Raw genomic sequence first — 21697 nt, 5'->3', positions numbered from 1 at the left:
TTCTTGTTTATTTCGCATTGCGGATTTCCTCGGAGGCTACGTTCAATTAAATCTTTGATAACCCCGCTAGATGACCTACCCTCTAGTCTAAAAAATACCTACAGTGCTCAAAAATCCTACGAGCCACCCGTTCCGACGCCTCTTTGGAATAATGCACCCCAGACGAATTGAGGGGAGCCCGGCACGATCTAAGCACCGGCCGAAGATCCACGAACTCTGCCCCAATGCTCACACAGAGTTCCCACAGCCTCTTGTTGATCCAGGAAATCCTGTCCCAAACTCGAGGGCCGCAGTCCGTCCGTGGAACAATGCTACAGATGGACAGTCGCATATCAACACCAGTGCCCCTCCGAACGCGTTCCACTTCCGAGCTTAGATCCCTGAAGGAATTTAAGATCTCATCAGCTCTGCGTACGGAGGCATCATTAGTGCCGACATGGGCCACCACCCGCAGTCTAGAACAGCCCGTGTCCTTCACCGCTGCTTTTACCGCCGCCGTAGTGTGGGATACAAGACCTCCTGGGATACACCAGGAAGAGACCCGTTGGTCCGCTCCGTCTCTCCTTGCCCTCTTCTCCAACTGGGGGAAAATCCGCCGGACGTTGGAACTCCCTAACAGAACAATCCCCGCCCTCCCTCCCCGGCTGCCTCTCGAAGCTGCATCCCTCGCGACAGGGGGTTCCTTCACGACCTCGCCAATTAGCTCCCCGGAATTGTCCTCCGACAAGACCTCGAAGCTGTTGTGAACGGGGATGGGGTTAGCCTTCGCTTCCCCCACTCCCCGATTTGGCCGTGCCACCGCCCCCCGCCCTTGGGGTACAACCACCCACTCGGGCCTCAGGTTATGAGTAATCCCCCGACCCGAAGACTGCACCGTCCTCTCCAAGGTCTCCGCGCAGGCTACCGCCCCCGAGCTTGCTCGAGACTCCACCTTGGAATTGCGAGGACCCTTAGAGGGGACGCTACGATCCCCGGACCGTGGGATTTCCACAAAACCCGTTACCCGGGCGTGTATTTCTGCCACCAATTTCTCGAGTTCGGTGACGCGTGCCTCAAGAAGGTCGCTTTTCGCCTTACTCTTGATCTTGGTGACGGAAGATCGGCCAGCCATACTACTCTAGCGGCTTTATCGGCTTAATAAAAACGCTATGAAATTACAGAAATCGATAATAATGATACAAATATTGCGTAAGAGGAAGTTAGTTTTCTAAACGAGTTAGTTAAGACAGGTAATAATGATGAAGAACAAGGGTGAATGATAGAGCTCGCACACAAATGAAGGATCAAGTAACTTTTAGGAATTAACACTAATACCTTAAATCTATCAATAAGTTCTAATAGTATTATAACTAGGCAATCTTTACAACAATTAAGGCAACTTGAAATAAGGAAGAGAGAAGAGAAATTAGAAGCAAGTAAGTTGGTCAGCGACTACTTATCCGTTTCCCCGTCGCGTGGCAGGCACAGCAGCAGCTACAGGACCAGGCGGCTTCACAACACTACTTCACTATTACACTTTTACTACTCTTACTACTTCGCAAAATATGATTAGTAGAAGTACACACTAAAATCACTACACTAAGAAAAACGGAAGCAACGGCGTGAAAGCCCAAATTGATCGCTGTCGGTCAGTGAAGAACCGGTTTCAGGAGCGCACGGCAAACACAACCTCACTCTACGAGAGCTGGTCAGAGAAAAAGATGAGAGTTGTGATGATAATATTCCTACCATTTTTCTGAAGTGAACTGGAATCAGTAAAATACATGCATTTTTATTTACTAACTAGATAAAAGCTATTTTACTAACCTATTTCTGTCCTATTTTTCAACTTCAGCTGTATTGTTAAGGCGACTTGATGTACTTTCTACTGAAGACTCGGTGCTGGGTGCACTACAGACATTCTCCTCAAGACCGATAAGAAGCATAAGAATTGGAAGGGACTCTCTCACAAACACATCTCGTGGTGTCTGCTACGTGGAAATGAACAGTGTCACAGATGCCATGTATTTGCACAATGCCCTTGCTGCCAACCCTCCTGTAATTGATGGAAAGAAAGGTACATATTGTGGTCATTTTATGGCAATGGATTTTTTTCTTGTCTTTTTCCTTTTAACACATAATATTCTACTAAATTATGTATGTTATAGGTATTGTTTAAATATCATTGGTCTGGCTCCTATTGTTGTGTTTTTAAGAGTATAAGAAGCAGTGACATTATAATAAATTCTATCTGGAAATGTGTATTTTTCAGTTATTCCTGAATAAGGAAGGATCAATCAATATGAATTAATCACATGGATGACCATCAGAATAAATGTTTTACTCAAGCATTTCGATGGCCTGTTATGCCATTAATATCAAAATTAAGCATGCTATTGAAGTGATAATGAAATTGTTAATTTATTGTTTTATATTTTTGGCAGGTTTCTTGTAAAATCAGTTAAATATCTTATATACTTGGGTCATGTAAAATCTAAAGAATTTTCAAGTTAAGTGTGGAATATAGTTTTGCAATCTTGGTATGTCCCAGCTAGTGAAATGTAAATGCAAGCAGTAGGTTGCAGCTACATTGTAAAAGTTCATTATTTAAGTATTCATGGACTTGATTATGTCAGGTGGAGTTCCTGGTAATGGCTGTAAAAGCTCTCCAGCATAAAAAAGTGGATGAGTTGTTGTCTACAATTTTCATATGTTTTCCAAGAAAAATCTAAAGTTTGCCGTAAATTTCTGTTGTCTGATTTCAAATGCTCACATGTGATGAACAGGATCATGCACCACGCTGAGTTGTGATGATAATATTCCTACCGTTTTTCTGAAGTGAACTGGAATCAGTGAAATACATGTATTTTTATCTGCTTACTAGATAAAGGCTAGATGTGACACAATCCGGTATGCAGTAAAGTCATGTAGTTTTATCAATCTTTTGCAGTGTTCGTATCTTATTGTAAATTGCCCCAAGTTTCGTCATCGTCATCATCAGCCGTGGCTGCTAGCACTGCCTTGGCAGCAGCTCAGTGGAGTCATCAGGGAACAGGAACAGCTTCAGTAGCTGGTGCAGCAGGTGGTGCTGGAGGTGACAACCAGGTCACGGAGTATGGTCCAGAGGATGTCCCAAGATTGGCAGAGTACAGTGCAACTCTTTACGCTAAGACTCCTGAGGAGCACGCCGCATACCTTCAGTATTATCAGGCTTATTATGCCAGCAAAATTGCAGAGGTAAACTTTAGTGGAATGGAATTTTTTATTATCTGGATCAGAACAGTAGAAGTTATATGGTTTCTTTGTTACACTGTCCAAGTTTCTTTCTAAACTTTGGCTAACAGTTGTTTTATTGCTTCCTCTTTTTTAATTAATTTCGAAGAATGAATGAATTGAAGAGATAACCAAACTTATGCTTCCTAGATTAGTCTATCTCGAGTTCCCTTCAGGACAAAGTTGAATATGAATGGGCTATTATCTTTGATTCGTCCATCTCTTTGCTGTAGTATTTCTTGTTCTCTACCCTAAGTAGAGTCAACTCATTCAAAATCATGGTTAAGACTTAAGCGCTGGTAGTATATACACATGCCGTAATATTTTTTGTGCTTCACTGATGATGATTGGGCTCATGCACCACGCTGAGAACTGATGATATCATACCCTACCACACACTGAAGTAAGCACAGTTGCAGCGATAGGTATTTTGACTATGGGAATGGCTACTGAATTGGTTAAATCAATTTTTCAAGTTATGTAATGGGAAAATTAAAAGTGCCACTTAAATGAAAAATCTTCAATCTTTTATTGTAACCTGTATTGTGTTTATTTGTGTATGGTCAATTTAAAAGTCTTACTTTTCTCCTATGAATTGTAAATTCTTCTCACTCACAATATTCAAATTTAAAACTTGTAATTTGATGTGGTATTCAGTATTCAAATTGATCATTTTTCTGTCAAATCTGTCTACTTAGATGGGTACGTCAAATAATTTTCAGGGTGGCTCCATTGTCCTTCCAACCCAAGCCACTCCAGTTTCAAGTGGTGCTGCTGCAGCAGCTCAATCTGCGATTGCTCAGTCTGCTATCCTTCAAGCACAGGCAGCTAAGGAGTTCAATAAACAGCCGGTATGCTTATTTATGAATTCATTTTAAGTTTATTTTTCAACCAAGTTTCTTTTACTCACATTAATCAATAGTTTACTGTAAATTTCTGTTATCCGATTTCTTATGTTCACATGTGATGAACAGGATCATGCACCACGCTGAGTTGTGATGATATTATTCCTACCATTTTTCTGAAGTGAACTGGAATCTGTATAAAATACATGTATTTTTATTTACTAACTAGATAAAAGCTGTATGTGAGACATAATTATCCGTGTATCTAGTGAAGTCATGTAATTTTATCTGTCATCCTTTGTATGATTGTATACAGAAGATGTATTGCAAGATATATAAGAAACACTAATTATAACTGATATGTTTGTTAGATACAGAAATGTTTCTTTTAACAAGGTGGGGATGGGAAGATGAATACAACAGAAATGATGGAAAATGTGGTGTGGGCTCATATTTCTGCTTTCATTATTATTTTATTATTATTTATTATTATATTTGCATTAATTTTGTCACCTGGGTACTCACCTTTCAATGAAATTTAGTCTGACAATTTTCAAAGCTATGGTAAACTGTCATTATTATCTCCTCGAAGTGCGTTCTTGTGTGTTTTACATTATTTTAATGTGGCTTTCATCATTAAATCCAGTTGCGTGAGTCTGTTCAAGTGTGTGAATATTTCTTCCTGAAAACTGTCTTAGCTAGTGCTTCTTGTTGCAGGCGAAGTTGGAGACAGATGTAGGAATTGCAGCAGCAGCCCTTACATCTGGCAATGGAACTATAGCTGCACATGGCACTGTACCATACATCAACACTCAAGCTCATGGACATGAATATCCTAAATACCGTAAGTCATTGTATTTAACACCTTCTGGTAATGTAGTGATTAAGCATTTGGCATGTTCTGAGAAACATGACTTTGACATGATTTTGGGAGAATAGATCATTTGAAATGTGAAGTAAAAGCTTGTTTTACTGGGCCAAGTAAGTAACTTTGAAGTAATTTCTCCTGATCTAATTAAATGTGCCACTACCAAGGATGACTTTACATTAACTAGTAGAAAGGGTGGCATGAGACAAAACTCCACTTCTAATTGCATGAAAAGTGTTTTTATTCATTTATTAGTGCTATCTTGTATGTAATTTCTCATAGTAGCTAGGTGGCCTACTCTTAACGATTGATGAAGTGCTACTTTGAGTTACGCAGGTTGGAATTAACAAGGTTTTACTAATTTATTTTTTAGCTGTTCCTGATGTCAGCACCTACCAGTATGACAAGTCATCAGGGTATTACTATGACCCACAAACTGGCCTATATTATGATGCCACATCTCAATATTATTACAATGCCCACGCACAACAATTTCTTTATTGGGACCACATCAGGCAAACATACTTGCCTGCTCCTGCGGGTGCTGATGAGCAGATGCAAAGGAGTGGTGAAGAGCACCAAGCTGGTGGGAAAGATCTGGATGGGAAAGGCAAGGGGAAAGACAAGCCAGATAAAGTGAAAGTTGCCAAGAAAATTGCAAAGGTTGGTATTGAATTTTAACTACATGATGTAAAAAACATGGAATTCATCATGAAAGGATTTCTCAAATGAGGATATTGTCACTTTCTGAATTCTGGTTTATTAAAATGTTAGTCTATCAATTTATAAACATAATAATATACTAAGGGCAGTTTGTCAAGTTTTCATGTCAAATTGACTAGTGGGACTTGCGATTTTATGTACCCATTTTTTTGTGGGGCAGATATATTTCTAATCACGGTGAAAGTTGCTTTGTTTTGTTTAGGATATTGATGATGAATGGTATCATGCACCACTCTGAGTTCTGAGGAAAGCTTACCCTAAGTACCACTTTCTGAATTAGCAGTTATTAAAATATAAAATTAGCCTTCAGAATGCTAAAGCTGGAATAATTTCGATGCTCCAATTTATTTTCAGGACATGGAAAGGTGGGCCAAGACTTTGAACCAGAGGAAGGAGAATGCAAGGCAGGCACAAGCGGCATTGGCTTCTGCATCCATGCCACGTTCAAGTGGAGCTGCTGATGCTGGGTATGCAGTACTTGAGAGGCGGGACAGAGGTGGAGAGGAACCTGGGCGCTCTGCACCCCCTGCTGCTCCTATTCTACAGTTTCTTCAGAGGCAAAGGGATGGGGGTGCTGGTGATGACGATAGAGTTGCCTCCTCTCCTCTTTCGATGGTGAGAAATTGAGGGAAACTGTTCTCAAAATTTCAGTAATATGCATTGGAAACTTAAATTTTATGTAGCGATTGCCGATTGCAGTTAATAACGATATTTTGCTGATATACGTAAGAGCCTTGATAAATGTTTGAAGGAACCAAGATTTGAAAATGCAGGAAAACTTTTTATGAGGGGAAAATAGTATATGGCATATTCAAGGTTAAATTAAATCTTTGGAAATAATTGTGAAAAATCTTCCAGAACTTTTTATGCAGGTAGAATGTCGTAGAAAGCGGCTGAAAATGATACGGTAGTTATGAGGGGCATTCGAGTGAATCACAAGTGATGAATGGGCATGCACCACTCTGAATTAATGAGGAACTGCCACCCAACCCTCTCCTGATGTGATTACTCATTACAGTGGAACCTCGTTAAAGCGAGTACGGGCTATAGCGACATCCCCGCTATTACGAGAGATAGCCGATGCACCGTCAATTGACCCTATAAAAGCGTGTTAAAAAATTCGTTTTTACGAGACCCTTTCGGTGTTGGCTCTCGCCATAGCGAGGGTTTCACCGCCGGAAGACTTTCATCAAGACTCCTTAACCTCTGTAACCTCTAGCGATCTGTTAGAAATGAAGTTAATGGAGTGCTCAGTCTCAAATTCATGTGGTAAACTGTCGTTCGATAAATATAATGATTGACGAAACAGTGCTTTGCATGATTTTTATTCCGTGCGGCGCTTATAAATTGTTTGAATAGTTAGTCGTTATTTGAGTAAGGAAATTTAGTGATGCAAAAAAACATCGCCTTTCGTCTGGATTTATGCTTACGTTTATCGGATAGATGTTTATCTGTCGCCGCACCACTCCTGTTCCTGTATATCTGTTCGCAACAGGTGTATTGGCTATTATTTGTTCCACCTCCGGTAAAGCGACAATTCGCTATAGCGAGTGTTTATTAGTGAACCGTGGGATGTCGTTATATCGAGGTTGCACTGTATATTTTATTCTTGAGGAGTATCATTGTATCTGTATATCTTGTATTGGTTTGAATATGAATTAATATCGAAAAATTAGGTGTGGGGTTAACCAAATGTTTAACTTAACTGCAGATAATTTTTTTTACAAAACTTTACCCGAAGTCAAAATTACCATATTTATCTGAGTCCCCCCTTTTTTTTCCAAAAGTGCCCGTGATAAAAGTAAAGGGGGGTTATATTCAAGCTCATTTTTCTTTCATTTTCCCCGTAACACAGGCCTCTAAATTAGAGGGGGACTATATTCGGAGAAATACAGTAACCCGATGAAATGTGATCATAGTTAATGTCATAACTCCTACTTTGAACTTGAACATCCCACGGTTGCATGTTAGGTTTGGGCTCTAGTGCCACTATAGCAGGAAAAAATGTTAAATGTTTATTCTGGCAATAAGTTGAATTCATTTGCTGGTTTTCTTTTATTTGATTCTATAAATGAAGTCATTTTTAAAATTTTGTGTGCATTTTTTTCAGTCTGCGCAGTTGGGTAGTAAAGGAGGCCTCGTAGCAGCATATGGTGAAGGGAGTGAAGGAGAAGATGATGGTGATGATGGTGGCTCTGGTGGTGTTGATGACAGGCATACAGACTGGACCAAGTTAGCCTGTCTTCTCTGTAAAAGACAATTTCCAAGCAAGGAGGCTCTCATGAGGTATATATAATGTTATCTGTGAGCTGCAGATCTTGTTATTCCTTGCTAAATGTACTGAAGGAATTTACATCATTATTGTGTATTAATTATGGTATTAAATCATAATTAGGCAAAAAATTATTTTCTGTAGTATTACATTAAAAATGGAGAGGGAAATATGTACTAAAATGTCATGTAAAGAAAATAGTAATATTTCTATCATCCACTGCTCATGCAAGCATATGAGGGGGGACTGGACAGAAATCACTGTGCACATAACCTTATATTTTGGGCTTCTTACATAGATAGGTGTTATTTCAGCATTTCTGTCAGTATGCGAAATGGCGTGGCTTTTGATGGTTGTATCGAGCCCCAGAGACAGTTAACTTTCGAAGAGTTTTTTCATCTCTTCCATTTTTGAAATGGCTGAGAACATAGAGAACAGTGTGCAGGGTTGAAAATTTGTTCTCTGCTCGGTAAAATTTAGTCGCACACGGTTAATCTTTTTTCTACAGCTTATAAAGAACACGCCTTAAAAAGAACTGAAGTGCGCAATAGTTATTCAGAATTCAAACACTGCAACATGTGGATCGAAGATATTAAAGCCCAGGCCGGCCTTCCTGGTCCAGAACTGATGAAAATGTTGACAAAAAATCGTGCCCTTGTGCACGAGGATAAGAGGCATACTAGTAACGAACTAGCTGAACAATCTGGTCTTTCGTAGAGTTCATGGCAGGAGTCGCGGCAAAATTTATCCCCCATTTGCTGACTCGTGATCAAAATGCGGCACGTGTTGCTGCTTGCCGCGACTCGAGTTTTTGGTAAAAAATTGCATGACACTTGTTTCTCACCCACCCACTCACTAGATCTAGCACCTTGTGATTTCCTTTTGTTCCCCCCGCTTGAAAATGGAAATGTTTACATGAAAGGGAAATGTTTTCATCACATTATGTAGGTGAAAATGGAATCGAAGGCGGTCCTGCAAGGTATTGGGAAAGAGTACCAAAGGTGTTTCGTGCAGTGAAAAAATATGTTTTAGTCAATGTATCGTTTTAAATGGAGAGTGCTTCGAAGGTGACAAGCGTTAGTTGCACAAAAAATTATACAGGCGGTCCTTGACTTTCGTACAATTCGCACTTTCGTACGTTCAAAATTGACACCTTTTACTTGACTTTCGTACGCCAAATTCGGACTTTCGGACGTTGGTCTGTAATTTTTTTAAAATTCCCGCGATGTTTATTGCGCATCCCAACATTCAATTGTTTCAAATGGCAGTATATGCGAACAATACGAACGTATATAATAAAGGGATTGTTAGTAGTTGACTCTAATTTAGGTGATTTATTTGGAGAGAAACTGCCTGCTATAGGCTCCTTTATCAAGAGAAGAAGAAAGCCTTCATTGAAGATATTTTTCAAAAGAAGTTGACTAGACATCATCAAATTGCTTTCAATAAAACTAGTAAGATCTTCTCTCTAATAGTGTTTTTTCGTTTGAGTGCTGTTTATGTGTAGACCTTCAGCAACGATATTGCACGAAATATCACCCGAATTCAGTTTGTCTTTTGTCTTTTTTGAATAACATGCGGAATATACGCGATCACGAATATGTCACCTGCCAAATGTCGAATTTTGGTGTAAAAATTAAAAGGTATCCAGAGTGCGGGTTCAACAACTACATTTTATTATGCTTCTTGATATGTCTTATTTATAGTAATCCTAAATTTGGTGAAGATCTGTGGAAAAATGAGGAATCGATAAAACCGTACCATAGCCGACGTAATAAGTGGAATGTCAAACTAAACGCCGAGAGGAAGTTTCACTCGATGGCCTACAGAGATCTTGTTTTTTAAACTTTTATTTGCATTTTCTGCGTATTTTCGAAAGAAAATAGATGATTTGAGGAGTTCTATTAACATATTATTAAAATTAAGCCAATTGAAATGAATTCCGTGAAAAAAAAGGTTTTAGTACGTATTTTCCGCTCTTTGGGAACGTAACTCCCTAATTAGTATGGAAGTCAATGGTTCGACTTTCGTACACGTTTTCGGGAACGCATTGTGTACGACAGTCGGGGACCGCCTGTATTTGAAATTTTTTAAAATTTGTGTCCGGTATTTTTGGGTTCCCCCGCGTAAAAATAGCTTAGTAAATGCATTCTTAGTCATAAGGACATCCCAGTGACCTGCAAGTGATGAATGGGCATGCACCACTCTGAATCAGTGTGGAAAACCTTCCCTACCCTCTTCTGATGTGGCCACTCTTCCTTTTCACCATTTTGTTTTATTCTGAGGGTATGAATTAACATCAAAGGGAAATCGAAAGTATTAGAACTAATTGTTGTTTCCTTCATTTTCATGATAGGCATCAGCAGCTGTCAGATCTGCACAAGCAAAATCTCAGGATGTTTCAAGGTGGTGTTGGTGGCAGCGATGACAGGGCACTGAACTACCGGGATCGGGCCAAGGAAAGAAGGCTCAAGTTCGGGGAGCCAGATCAGCCCCACCCCAACAGCCTGAAGGTGGGCTGAGCAAAATGGTCGTCTTCAAGATATAGATTCTATGTGATGAGACATTAGTGAAATCTTTATGAATCTTTGCAATGCATTTTCTTTTAGATTGATCTGGCTTGCTGAACTGTCGAGTACATTTAGTCAGTAGCTTAAGGAATTAAACTTCTTAGAATTTCGACCTCGTTAATTTTCAGTCATATGGGGACTTTAATTTTTGATGGACTTGTATATAATGAAAGAAAAGTTTTGAGGCATTGAAATGGAATTTTCAGTTTTGTAAAATGTCTCACATTGGGAGGTCACATTGTTCATTCAGGAGAAGTACCTGAAAGCACGAGAAGAGGCAGCTGCTACGTCATATGAGGAGCCTACAAAAGAAGGGATTGGATCGGACAATGTTGGGAACAAACTGCTCCAGAAGATGGGCTGGCAGGAGGGAATGGGGCTTGGAAAGTCCAATCAAGGAAGGACTAAGATAGTTGAGGTAAGCACATGGGTGAAGAATAGTGATTTAAAAAAAAACAAATTTTGGTGTATGATCTAAAGGAATCTTTCTTAGAAAAGGGTGTTTGGAGAATAACTATGTTACAATTAGGTAAAGTTCTATTACGACCTGTTATTTATGGGTCAAAAAATAATGAATTAACTCCCTACTACCCCTTATAACCAGCAAGCGTCGCTGCGCTCTCTTTCAATGAGTGTTCATTTTTTTATTTACTATTCTGGGGAACCTGTTGTTATTCAAACTCAATTTTTCATGATGGTGCCATTTTATACACTTTAAACAGCCTCCTTTGTAGTGGTCTCCTGTTGGGATATTTCATTTCAGGCTGATTTTCGTGATGTTTTGGTAATTTGAGAGAGTAGTTAATTGGTATTGAGTAATAGTTACGGAATGCCATAAATTGTTAACATATTTTCTTGCTAGTGATGCTGTACTTCATAGAGTAAATTCTGCTAGGATAGACTGCAAGGTAGAAAAGTGATCATATTTCATGTTGTCAAAGTCTCCCTTTTTCGTAGACAATTTTTTTGAAGCTTAGCCACCATGTGATGATACAAGAATGTTGATTTTCGTCAAAGGATTGGTTTTCTTTCCTTGACATTCCATGATGAAACATGAGGCATTTGTCTGACGGTGGCTAGAATTTCAATTTTTGACCCAGTGTAAGTTTATGGTATTAAAATATTCCTTATCTACCTATGCGAAACAAATATAACTTTGTACAGCCATTTACGTTTTGTGATTTTACATTAGAATGGTTCCTGATAAAATCTTGCTCTTTTGTTTGTGATGAGGCGTAATTAAGAGAAGGTATTGTTAAAAATTCTGTTGATATAATGAATTTGCATCAGTTTTATTTGAATGTAGTGTCACACAATTCTGCTTGACCTAATCTTACTCGAATAGAATGATGGTAAGTTATTGCCATAACGGGTTTGTGTAGCTTAAATTGCATTTCACTGAGTACTCAAAATTTTGTTATTTGAGTTAAATTCTAACTTGTTTCATTTATGCAAATTTTCTTTCTGATACTCAGGCCGAAGGTAGAGGGTCTACTGCTGGTTTAGGTCTTAAAGGATCAACATTCACAGTTCGACCTGGTGAAACCTACAAGGACAGTGTCAAGAAGCTGATGTTTGCTCGATACAAGGAGGTTGCTGACGAGGAAAAGTGATCTGCCCAATATGACAATTTTGTCTCTCTTATTCCAGTGCTTTTATGAAATGTTAAACTTATCTTCCCTTTTCTGTGAATTAGCTGTTATAATGAATTGGTGACGTTAATTAAAAATTAATTGTGGTTTAGGAAGTGACAGCATTCAGGGACTTAGACATTGTGAACTGCTGCTATTAGTTTCCTATTAATTTCAAATATTGACTATCATGAAAATTTACGATTGAATGAATGTGCAATAGTGTGTGAAGGATGTTTTTTTATTTACTGTCTGAGTGAATGGGTGTTTGTGGTTAATTAAAATGGACTCCTTTTTCATTAAGTTGTCATTAATTAAATATCCCCAAAATTAATCCTCCGTGGAAGAAAGATGTGCATTTAAATGGAAGATCATCATTGAATTACTGAAGGAGCCTAAGTTAATGGTAGTGCCTTCTAAGCAAATGGGAATCACGAAGAAAAGAAATTAGAAATCACAGTTTAAATGTTAAACTTGATCTAGTAGGCAGAGGGAACTTGCTATTAACCCTTTGAGTGCGGATGGCATAGCATTGATGCCCAGCATAGGTCCTGCCAACGGGCGGGTGGCATCACATTGATGCCATGGCGGCCTATGTCCTTCAATCGCTCCCTACGCTCCTCCGCTCTGTTCTTTCTACTCTCAAGATGGTTTCCCGCACGCACATTGGATTAGGCTACCTTGATATGCCTTCCGTTTTTGAAAAAAAGTTTATATTTTTTTATTACATTTTTTTACATTTATGGAGTACTTTTTAATTTGTAAGATTTTTCGCCATTACAAAAAAATTAAAATGTGATATTTTCTTTACTCTTCTGAATATTTGTACTAAATGTTGCCATATTTGAAGGTTATTATCCCCGTTTTAGTCGTATTAAAATTTTTGTAAACAATATTTAGTCATAATCTTCCTTTCATCTCACCGACGAAAAATATTTTCGTATATCAAAATACGGTCACAATACACAAGCTAAACACAGTTGAATAATATGTTTCTCTTTTTATTATTTTTTAAACTTAATATTTACATAATGCCGTTTTAACTCATAACATTCTTCCATAACATATTTGCAACTCATTTTCTGAACGATCCTATCAATAGGGGTTTGATTATATTGGTTTCGGAAAAAGAAATAGATTTTTTCGACTTTTTCTCATTTATTTCGTTTGAGTTTGTTAAAGTTACTAGGCTCGAATAATTACGTCCACCACTTCGTTATTCACGGGAAATATTGAAGGTTCTAGGAAAACTTTTATATTTATTTCATTTTGAATGAGAAATTAGAATTGGGGAAATCTTTGGGGAAAAAATGATCAAATTTCGGGGCTCAAAAAAAAAAAGAGTCGTTTTATGTCACCGCGGAATAGACTACAAGTCACTCTTGTGTCTCCTATTATCTCTATTTTTAGAAGTATTTTTGCCATTCTTATGAGAAATGCATGCAAATGCAAAGTAGGTATTCTGTTATGTGCATGTGGTGGAGAAGGTGAGCTATTCCTGCTCAGTTTTTTCGACTCTCGCCATTAGTACAGTCTCTACTTCGGACATCTTTCGATTGCGTGCATTTTCACTCCCCTACAGAGATTTTATTTTTTTATAATATTACCGTATAGCCTTTTTCTTTTGGAAATTTCAGTGTTTTACATATATTTAGCCACTTACGTGGAATATGGGAGAAACCTTTATTTTTAATTTTATTCCTATTCTCAAACCCCAAGGACCGTTTATGTATCAGCCTTTGGTGATCTAGGCTTAGAATATCTCCTCGCAATAAAACTACCTCTGGCACAATTTACTCAAGTTTATGCATGGAACACTGCATTGAGTCTTCTCCGCGAAGGGTTTTTTTTTAACTTTGAAGCAATTTACATATTTTACTTCAACCAAATAGAGCTATTATAATTAGAAAAGACCGAGCATAGGGATATTACTCGTGGGGAATGGGGGATATTTTTAATCTGGTATACCTAATGTATGATTGCATTAAGTATTACAAGATGGCCATCCATTCCAGATTATTGGAAAATGAAGGAAAATAACTTCGATGTTTCTTGTCTTCACACCACATTTTCCCGAGACCGATTTCAACTAATTTTTCGTTGCATGCATTTTGGCAAGGACCCTGGAGTAGATGATCCGATACCAAGAGACCCCTTGCATAAAATTCGACCCCTTTTGAATTTATTCACTCAAAGAATGAAATAAATTTACTATCCGGGTAAAGAACTCTGCTTCATGAGTCCATGTTGCTTTGGCGCCACAAACACGGCATAACATTATATATGCTTTCAGGGCCTAATGGCGTCGTGCATGATGCTATAATTTACAGTGGGGCGAAGGATCCTGATGTTGGAGGCAGGGGACATGCAAATAAAGTCGTGCGAAAATTAATCGATAGACTTCATCTCTGTGGACACAGTTTATACAGTCGCGAAGCCACGATTTTGAAATGAGGGGTTTTTGCAGGAGATTTTAGGGCCCTTCCGGAGGGTGCGGGGGCCATCTTACCCGTTTTTGGCGCCTCAATGGGGGTTGTAACCCATTACCCCCCCTTATGTGGCAACACTGCTGAGTTTACGCATGGAAAATTATAATAATCTCTTGAAATATCTATTGAGTTACTCAAAAAAGACACACCTCTGAAACTCTAAGGACAAACAGAAAAATAATACTCCTCACGTTCTAAGAACGACTAAAAAGTGGCTTTGATGATATATGATGTGCAGAAGCTCCAGGGCTGTGTTTGAAGCCTTTTTTCAAAGAATTCCACAATTATTAGTTAGTTTTTATAGCATTAACGCAAAATAAAATGTCAAAAAGATAAAATAACTTTCATATGTTTGCATGCAAATCTAAGTTACTGGTAAATTTAAAAATTTATAAATGTGAAAAAAAAAACTTCAAAAACTTTTATTTGCCCAAAATATGATGCATGGAAAGTGGATGATAAATGAGAATATATTTATCTTCTTTTATAATTCAATTCCGCTATCATTTCAGAAATTATTTTAAGCTTCTTAGTTGCTACGCAAAGATTAGTTGCCCGTCGTCACCTAATGTTAGTGTAACGGGTTGCATAAATACCCGGAGCATTGTTTCACATGGGTGCGGATGGCATCACTGTGATGCCATTAACAAATTGTTTAATAAATAGTGAAATGAATATAAAAATCTTTTTTGTATTAAAATTGTTTACATATTTTCGAAAAATAAAGTGAATGCAGTGAAAAAAAATTCTCCGCCAATGTGAAACAACTCTGAGAAAATTTTACGCAATGAAAGGGTTAATGATGAGTATGAATGTTGAATTATGAAAGACTTCAATGAGACTAAGAATGAGGAAATAGTAAATTATGTATAATTTAAGTAATAGAGTCTGCGATGGAACAGTTTCAAACGGGTTTACTGCAATGTTAATGAACACACGTCAATGACACATTCAGCATGAATGGTGCTGCTCACATTGTGTAAAGTGAGGCAGAGTGAGTGAATATATTAGTGGCGACATAGTACAGTAGTTTTTTTTTCTGAGCGAAGTAATTGACAATAATTATGAATAGGGAACTTATCACTGTTGTATTATACGGGTACTCACTCATTCTTAAGACCCCTGTCTGAATATCTTTGTGATTAAGGGGTTGGAGCTAAAGCAAGTGGGGGTGAGTGTAGGGTAAGTTTTTGGCATGTGACTTGCGTATCCAATCAGATGATAGGAGTGATTAAGAACCTTTTAATGGCTCCATTGTATAAACTTAATGTATATGCCATCATTGTTGCCAAACATCATGCACGTAGTCTCAGAATTGGTATTTATTTGGAACTTACCCCTATGTCGAACTAACAAGAAGAACTTAGTACATTTTCACAGGAGGATTTATTTCACAACCATTGTTTCACCTAACTGGAATTCATCTGATTAGATCTGGTTTGGAAAAGGAGAAAAATCATACGCAACGTGGCAATTATTTGTCTTGAGCTAGTCTTTTTCTTGAGTATGTGTTCATGTCTTGACCCTGGGAAGAACTGGCCAATTATTTCAAACTGATGTATGAAACCTGTCTTGATTGCTTTTCTGTAATAGCAGGAAAGTCGTGCTCTGTGGGTGCAGGCTTTGTGGGTGTAATTATACTACCCATCTTGAAAAAATTGCACTGCATTTCGTGTTGTGCTAATTCCCTAATTTGAGGGATTTTCTGAAGGCGATGTGAAATAGTAGAAATGCAAGTGTTGTGGCTAGAAGTGACTCATAATACATAGTTGTAAGTGTACAATTTAAGACATGATGCATATGTCAATAATATCTGCCATGAAAGCTACACATTCTCCAAGAGCAGGTGATCAGATTTGAATATGAAGTAGGAGCCACAAAATACATGGAAGCTACGTGATAGGCTTAGATTGCTTGGGAAATTATGCTCTAATAACTTCATGAAGGACACGAAGAGCATCATCTTAGAACAACAATGTTTTGTAATGTGTACAGGTTTTGCAGAGACGACAGGATATGAGAAATTTAGTGGAACACAAATATAGGAATTTTTTTCTCCCTGAGCAGCACAGAACATTAATAAAAGGTTGGTCAAGCTCAGACTGTCCCAAATCAAACAAACGCAATCGTAATTTTTTGAAATATTCCTGTTCAGGTTGACGGCTGGTACTAACTACCACACGTCCGCTGCAGCTAGCTATTTGTTGAGGTAAACTCACTTTTGCTCGTAAGTTTTGCCAGTGACCAAAAAAGACCTGCGGTAGGGTACTACTGCGGTCTTTTTTGGTCACTGCCAGTTATTACAACTTGTCTGCCGTTTGTACCTTAAAGACCTTTTTTTTCCTGGTGATATCTATCCTACTCAAGGGCGTACCCAGGATCAAAACTAGGGGGACGGGCAAGCCGTGGTTGTTCAAGTTGTTGGTTAGTTTTAAGTATGGAAAAGGTGAGTGAAATCAACATTTTAAGGAGATTGAAACAGCTCTTTATTAGTTTCTAAAATTATTTGCTTGAAAAAATATTATTTTCCTTAAAGACATTTGCGATTTTTGCTTGTGGGGGGGGGCAGATGCCCCCCCCTCGCCCCCTCCTGCCTCTCGCTGGGCACGCCCATGATCCTACTTATATTGGAATCCTAGGTTTCCTGGCTTTGTGACTGTTAATGGCTACCACAATGACTGGTGCCGTTAATAAGCTTCTCCGCGATGTTTAATTCCTCATTGCCATCGATATTTTTACCCCCATAAAATAGAGGCAGTTGGCAACACCGTAATAGATAGAAAATTGAAAATTCAGTGTTTTGACAATTTTTACTAGGGTTTCAGACGATTTAGAGGGGTCGGAATTATGACTCTTTGTTGTACCGCGTCTCATTTACCCCAAGCATTTGTATGAATGTGTAAAAAGTGGTCGGAAGTGGATTCTATTGTAGGTATTGTAGTAACACACGCACTAATACACGGAAAAAATTGTCCTCATGGACCTCGAAAGTCTGAGAAAAGGCTTAGAGCAAGGTTTCTTTCACAGGAATTAGTGTCTTAGTAAATTTCCTCGCACCTTATGCTAGAAATCCGAAGCCTATACAGTTTTGTCCTGTAATCGTTTGTAGCCTTGTAAACGAACTTAATAAACTGGAACCAAATCATTTCTTAATGGAGGAACTAACGGGAAAGAGCTCAGCGTTATGCCGTGAAACAGCGCTTCGGGCGAAAAATTAATATTCAGCCTGCGGAGTGGAATATAATGGGGTAATTATATTTCAAAATAAAAGAGTTAAATTTCGCTTCCCCCTCTGAAAAGTTCTCCGCCAATTTTTTTCCTTTATAGTCTCCACAAGGTAGAGCCTTTTCATCAATGAAATGTCACTGGAAACAGGAAACTAGTGGAGGTTTTCCAGTTACCTGATCTCAGGTTTTCTTTTTCAACCCAGCGAAATCCATGTTTCAAATTCAGAAAGAAAATTATATCTCCATATGCTGCGGATCCATTAATTTTTCCTCGGATATGGGAAAATATTAGAGACGGTAACCCGAAATAGGGTAATTTTCTTTCCTTCCATTTTTTTTTTAAATTTTTACCATGCATATCAATTTTCCTGCTATTAAAAAAATGAATGTCAACTTCATTCTTAATAGGTAAATTAAAGTCACAATTAAGAGTTCGGCCTTAAGCTGAGTTAAAGGTGGTTGGCGTGATTTTCTTGTAACGCAAGTAATTATCTAAAACTTCATGCAAGCGCTTGAAATATTTCATGCAATTTCAATGCTTCGCACATTGGAATATGAATTAAAGTTTCTGTATAAATACATTAAAAAAAAAACAAAAATAAAATTCTTCCAGGTAAGGAGAAGCACGTAAGATATTATAATTCTGGGAAAAAATGTTTCAACGCATTTGTATTTTCGTAACGGACTAGTATTTAGTCATTACATGTTTTAAAGAGCGCAAAAATATTCACAGATATTCGGAGGGAGTGAGGAAGTTTTCCAGAAAATGAACCGTTGCAAATACATAAATTAGAAGTAAAATTGTCCCAGGATTGAGCATCGAGGCCCACCACATGTGTGGGACAAAGCCTCACAAATGTATTCGTTAATATTTACCCTTGAAGTCCGTCCCGACAGGTAGCTATCGAACCAGTCGTTTGAATACTCCTAATTCCAACCTCCGACAGTCCAGATAACAAAATAGTGTGTTTGACCGAAACAAAGGATTTGGTTGTATGAATAAATAAACCACCGCTCTCATCATTTCTGTTCAAGCTCTTATATAGATTCGCACAAAATTGCGACATGTCAATTTCGGTACATTGGAATTTTTTAAGAACTAAATTGTGAATTACTGAAGTAATTTATAGTTTTATCAAAAGACCTTAACAGCCTAGTGTTCAATATTTTTACAAAATTTTTAGAAAAAATCGGAAGAAGAGAGATAATGATTATTAAGGAAAATTGCCCTGATCCAAGCTTAAAGTAAGAGTAAATGCTAAGATCGGAGACATTTCCGTAAGTAGCCTTAAAATGCGTGCACGAAGACCTTTAGCTAACCGTGGTGCGACCCTTAGGTAGTTCAAATGTGACTCTTTTGCAGTCCAAATGTTAGAGTGGAAGTATCAGTATGTGAACTGAGTTGACTTTGAAATTCCTCTTAAGCTAATAACACATCTTTATGACGATATACCGCCGTCCAATCCGTTTCTCTAAGAAGATTATTAGGAGTGAGAGAAACGTATTCTCGTTGCGTTGTGTAAAATGGAAATGTTATGTTGCGTAGGTTTTTGTATGATGGAAAAAGCGGGAAAAACGGCAATTTATACTATACACTTATGCATCCGATAATTTATCGTTAAAACAGTAGAACTGAAAGTTAAACAAAAGCAAAATCACATCGCTGATATCACATATGTCTGAAAAATCCGATGGATGGAAATGTGCGTTGAATCGAATAGCAGGGGTAACGAATATTCATGATTAGAAAAAGCCAAGCATGCTCTTATGCAGCCGATAATTTTTCGTTAAAAAATAGTTGAACTTAAATAGAGAAAAAAGCAAAATCACATCGCTGATAAAGTTAGGTAGCGAGGAATTTCGTTTGGGGGGAGGGGTCAAAAACCAGGGTGGAAAACATTTTTAAAAGAGATGTGATGTCAATGCAGTGGCGAAGCGAGGGAGAGCCATTAAACACAATCACTTTACTTCATAAAAGGAAAACAAAATATTGAAAAAATCATGAATATACATAATATTTCTTTAAGAAATGAAGTTTTTTTCGATAGTGAAAAGTGTTAAAATAAGTTTAAAACCCTCTACTTAGTATCAGTGGCGGATAAAGGATAGGTACAAGGGAGGGGGCTAAGTTGGGGTAAAAAATTCCAGCTGTAGCGGGGGTCGGAAAAAATTACCATTCTATCTAGTGTAAATTGGATACCCATGGGGGGGGGGGCTACAGCCCCCTTAGCCCCCCCATAGATCCGCCACTGCTTATAGTACCCTATAGTTTAAAACCCTCTTCTCAGGGTACTAACGTAAAAACATAGTAGAATGTATGAGGGACACCGCCCCACTTTTCATAATCGAGAAAAACTTCATTTTTTAAAGAAGTCTTCTGTAAACAAATGTTTTTCAACATTTTGTTTTCTTTTACGAAGAAAAGTAAATGTGTTTTTATATTTCGGGGAGCGGTCCCAACCCACGCACCTATCCCTCGCTTCGCCACTGCACTGATATCACATCTATCTTAAAAACCCGTTAGAAGGAAATTAGTATCGAAGCAAATTGCGGGAAAAACTTTTCCACTGGCGGTCAAATGCCTCCACGTCGGACGGCACACGCGGCATGTCCTTCATCCCCGCAAAGCTTAGCGATTTCACCGAAACTGATGTGCGGCCCTGCAGTCGACCCGCAAGCGTCGGTTCCCGTCTCCCTTCCTAACTCCATCCGGCTCGCCTTCATCTAATTTCCTCTCTCCCTGCTCGCCACTCCTCCTGCATCATTCCGACACTGCCATCGCTCCACGGCACCCTTTTGTCTGCCAGCCGGGGCTCGACTGGGGGGAGGGGGGAGCACACTAATTGGATCCTCACTATTTGGATTCGCAAGGCGTCAAGGTGACGCGCGGTCGGAGCCGGCTGAAAACCTCTTTCTCGCCTTTCTCAGCTGATCTCCATGTCTTCCATCGTCGCATTCCTACCTCTCACTCGCAGCCACTCAATATTCCACTCCACTAGACTCCATCATTCCCCAAACATTCCAGATCGTTGGCAGAAAAAGTCGTTTTCCGTGACGCCAGGAAAAAAGGAAGAGTGAGTCTTTAAACAGGTCAAAGAGGGGAATAAATGAATGTCTACCTTCCCAATATTGGCAAAATTTTATGCTAACGTTTGCCAACCCTTCACGTATTAGCACAATTAATCGATAGATTTCATTAATTGCATTTAATTCTATGCAATTAAATATGCATTAATTATATGCAATTAATTGAGTTATTGATAATTCCATGCTATCAATCTGAAATTTAGCTGTTAATTATAGTTAAGTTATTAATGTACTTAAGTATGATTTTAGTGTATGTGAGCTTTACAAAATATAAAGAATAAAGAATAAAGAAATATTTATTGTTCTTGGACCTTTATGGTCCACTAAGAACATACAAGGGCTTGCATTCATATTAGAGCTCAGTGCACAGAAGAATAAGATACATGCAAAAAAATAGAAAATAAATTGTTACAGAATATAGTGGCATATTGGTACAATTACATTTTTTCTTGTAATAGCATTTTAGTGAACATTAGATTTTTAAAAGACATCAGTGATTTTGCGGTTTTGATTGGTTCAGGAATACCATTCCATAGCCTTGACCCAACAACTGAAAATGAATTATCAAATGCAGTGGTTCGATGTTGAGGAACAATTAAAAAATCAGCTGATAATCTAGTTACAACATTGCGATATTTCTCTTTACTCTGAAAAAATTGCATAATGTATTCTGGCTGTTTGCAATTAAAAAGTTTGTATAAAAAAGAGGCAAGCATGTATTGCCTCCTTGTTT

General features: G+C 38.3%; 1 protein-coding gene across 4 annotated transcripts in view; it reads left to right on the top strand.

The window, feature by feature from the left end:
- LOC124164370 (RNA-binding protein 5-A-like) overlaps window positions 1-12460 on the top strand; it is a 39612-nt gene extending 27152 nt beyond the window's left edge. For 2 of the 4 annotated variants that reach the window (XM_046541664.1, XM_046541665.1), the window contains exons 10-19: window positions 1835-2056; window positions 2930-3216; window positions 3951-4103; window positions 4815-4941; window positions 5339-5628; window positions 6043-6303; window positions 7799-7974; window positions 10317-10473; window positions 10781-10948; window positions 12006-12460. In XM_046541664.1, coding sequence (XP_046397620.1) covers window positions 1835-2056; window positions 2930-3216; window positions 3951-4103; window positions 4815-4941; window positions 5339-5628; window positions 6043-6303; window positions 7799-7974; window positions 10317-10473; window positions 10781-10948; window positions 12006-12143 — 1979 coding nt within the window. In that variant the 3' untranslated portion in view covers window positions 12144-12460. Of the gene's footprint in view, window positions 1-1834; window positions 2057-2929; window positions 3217-3950; window positions 4104-4814; window positions 4942-5338; window positions 5629-6042; window positions 6304-7798; window positions 7975-10316; window positions 10474-10569; window positions 10949-12005 lie in introns of those variants that run through there. The other 2 variants (XM_046541666.1, XM_046541668.1) reach the window with 2 other exon arrangements.
- Window positions 12461-21697: the final 9237 nt, after the last annotated feature.

The sequence above is a fragment of the Ischnura elegans genome, chromosome 8 (assembly GCF_921293095.1).
Source record: "Ischnura elegans chromosome 8, ioIscEleg1.1, whole genome shotgun sequence".
NCBI classification, from domain to species: Eukaryota; Metazoa; Arthropoda; class Insecta; order Odonata; family Coenagrionidae; genus Ischnura; species Ischnura elegans.
Note: the sequence above shows the minus strand (reverse complement) of the source record. Positions and strands in the feature narration are given on the sequence as shown.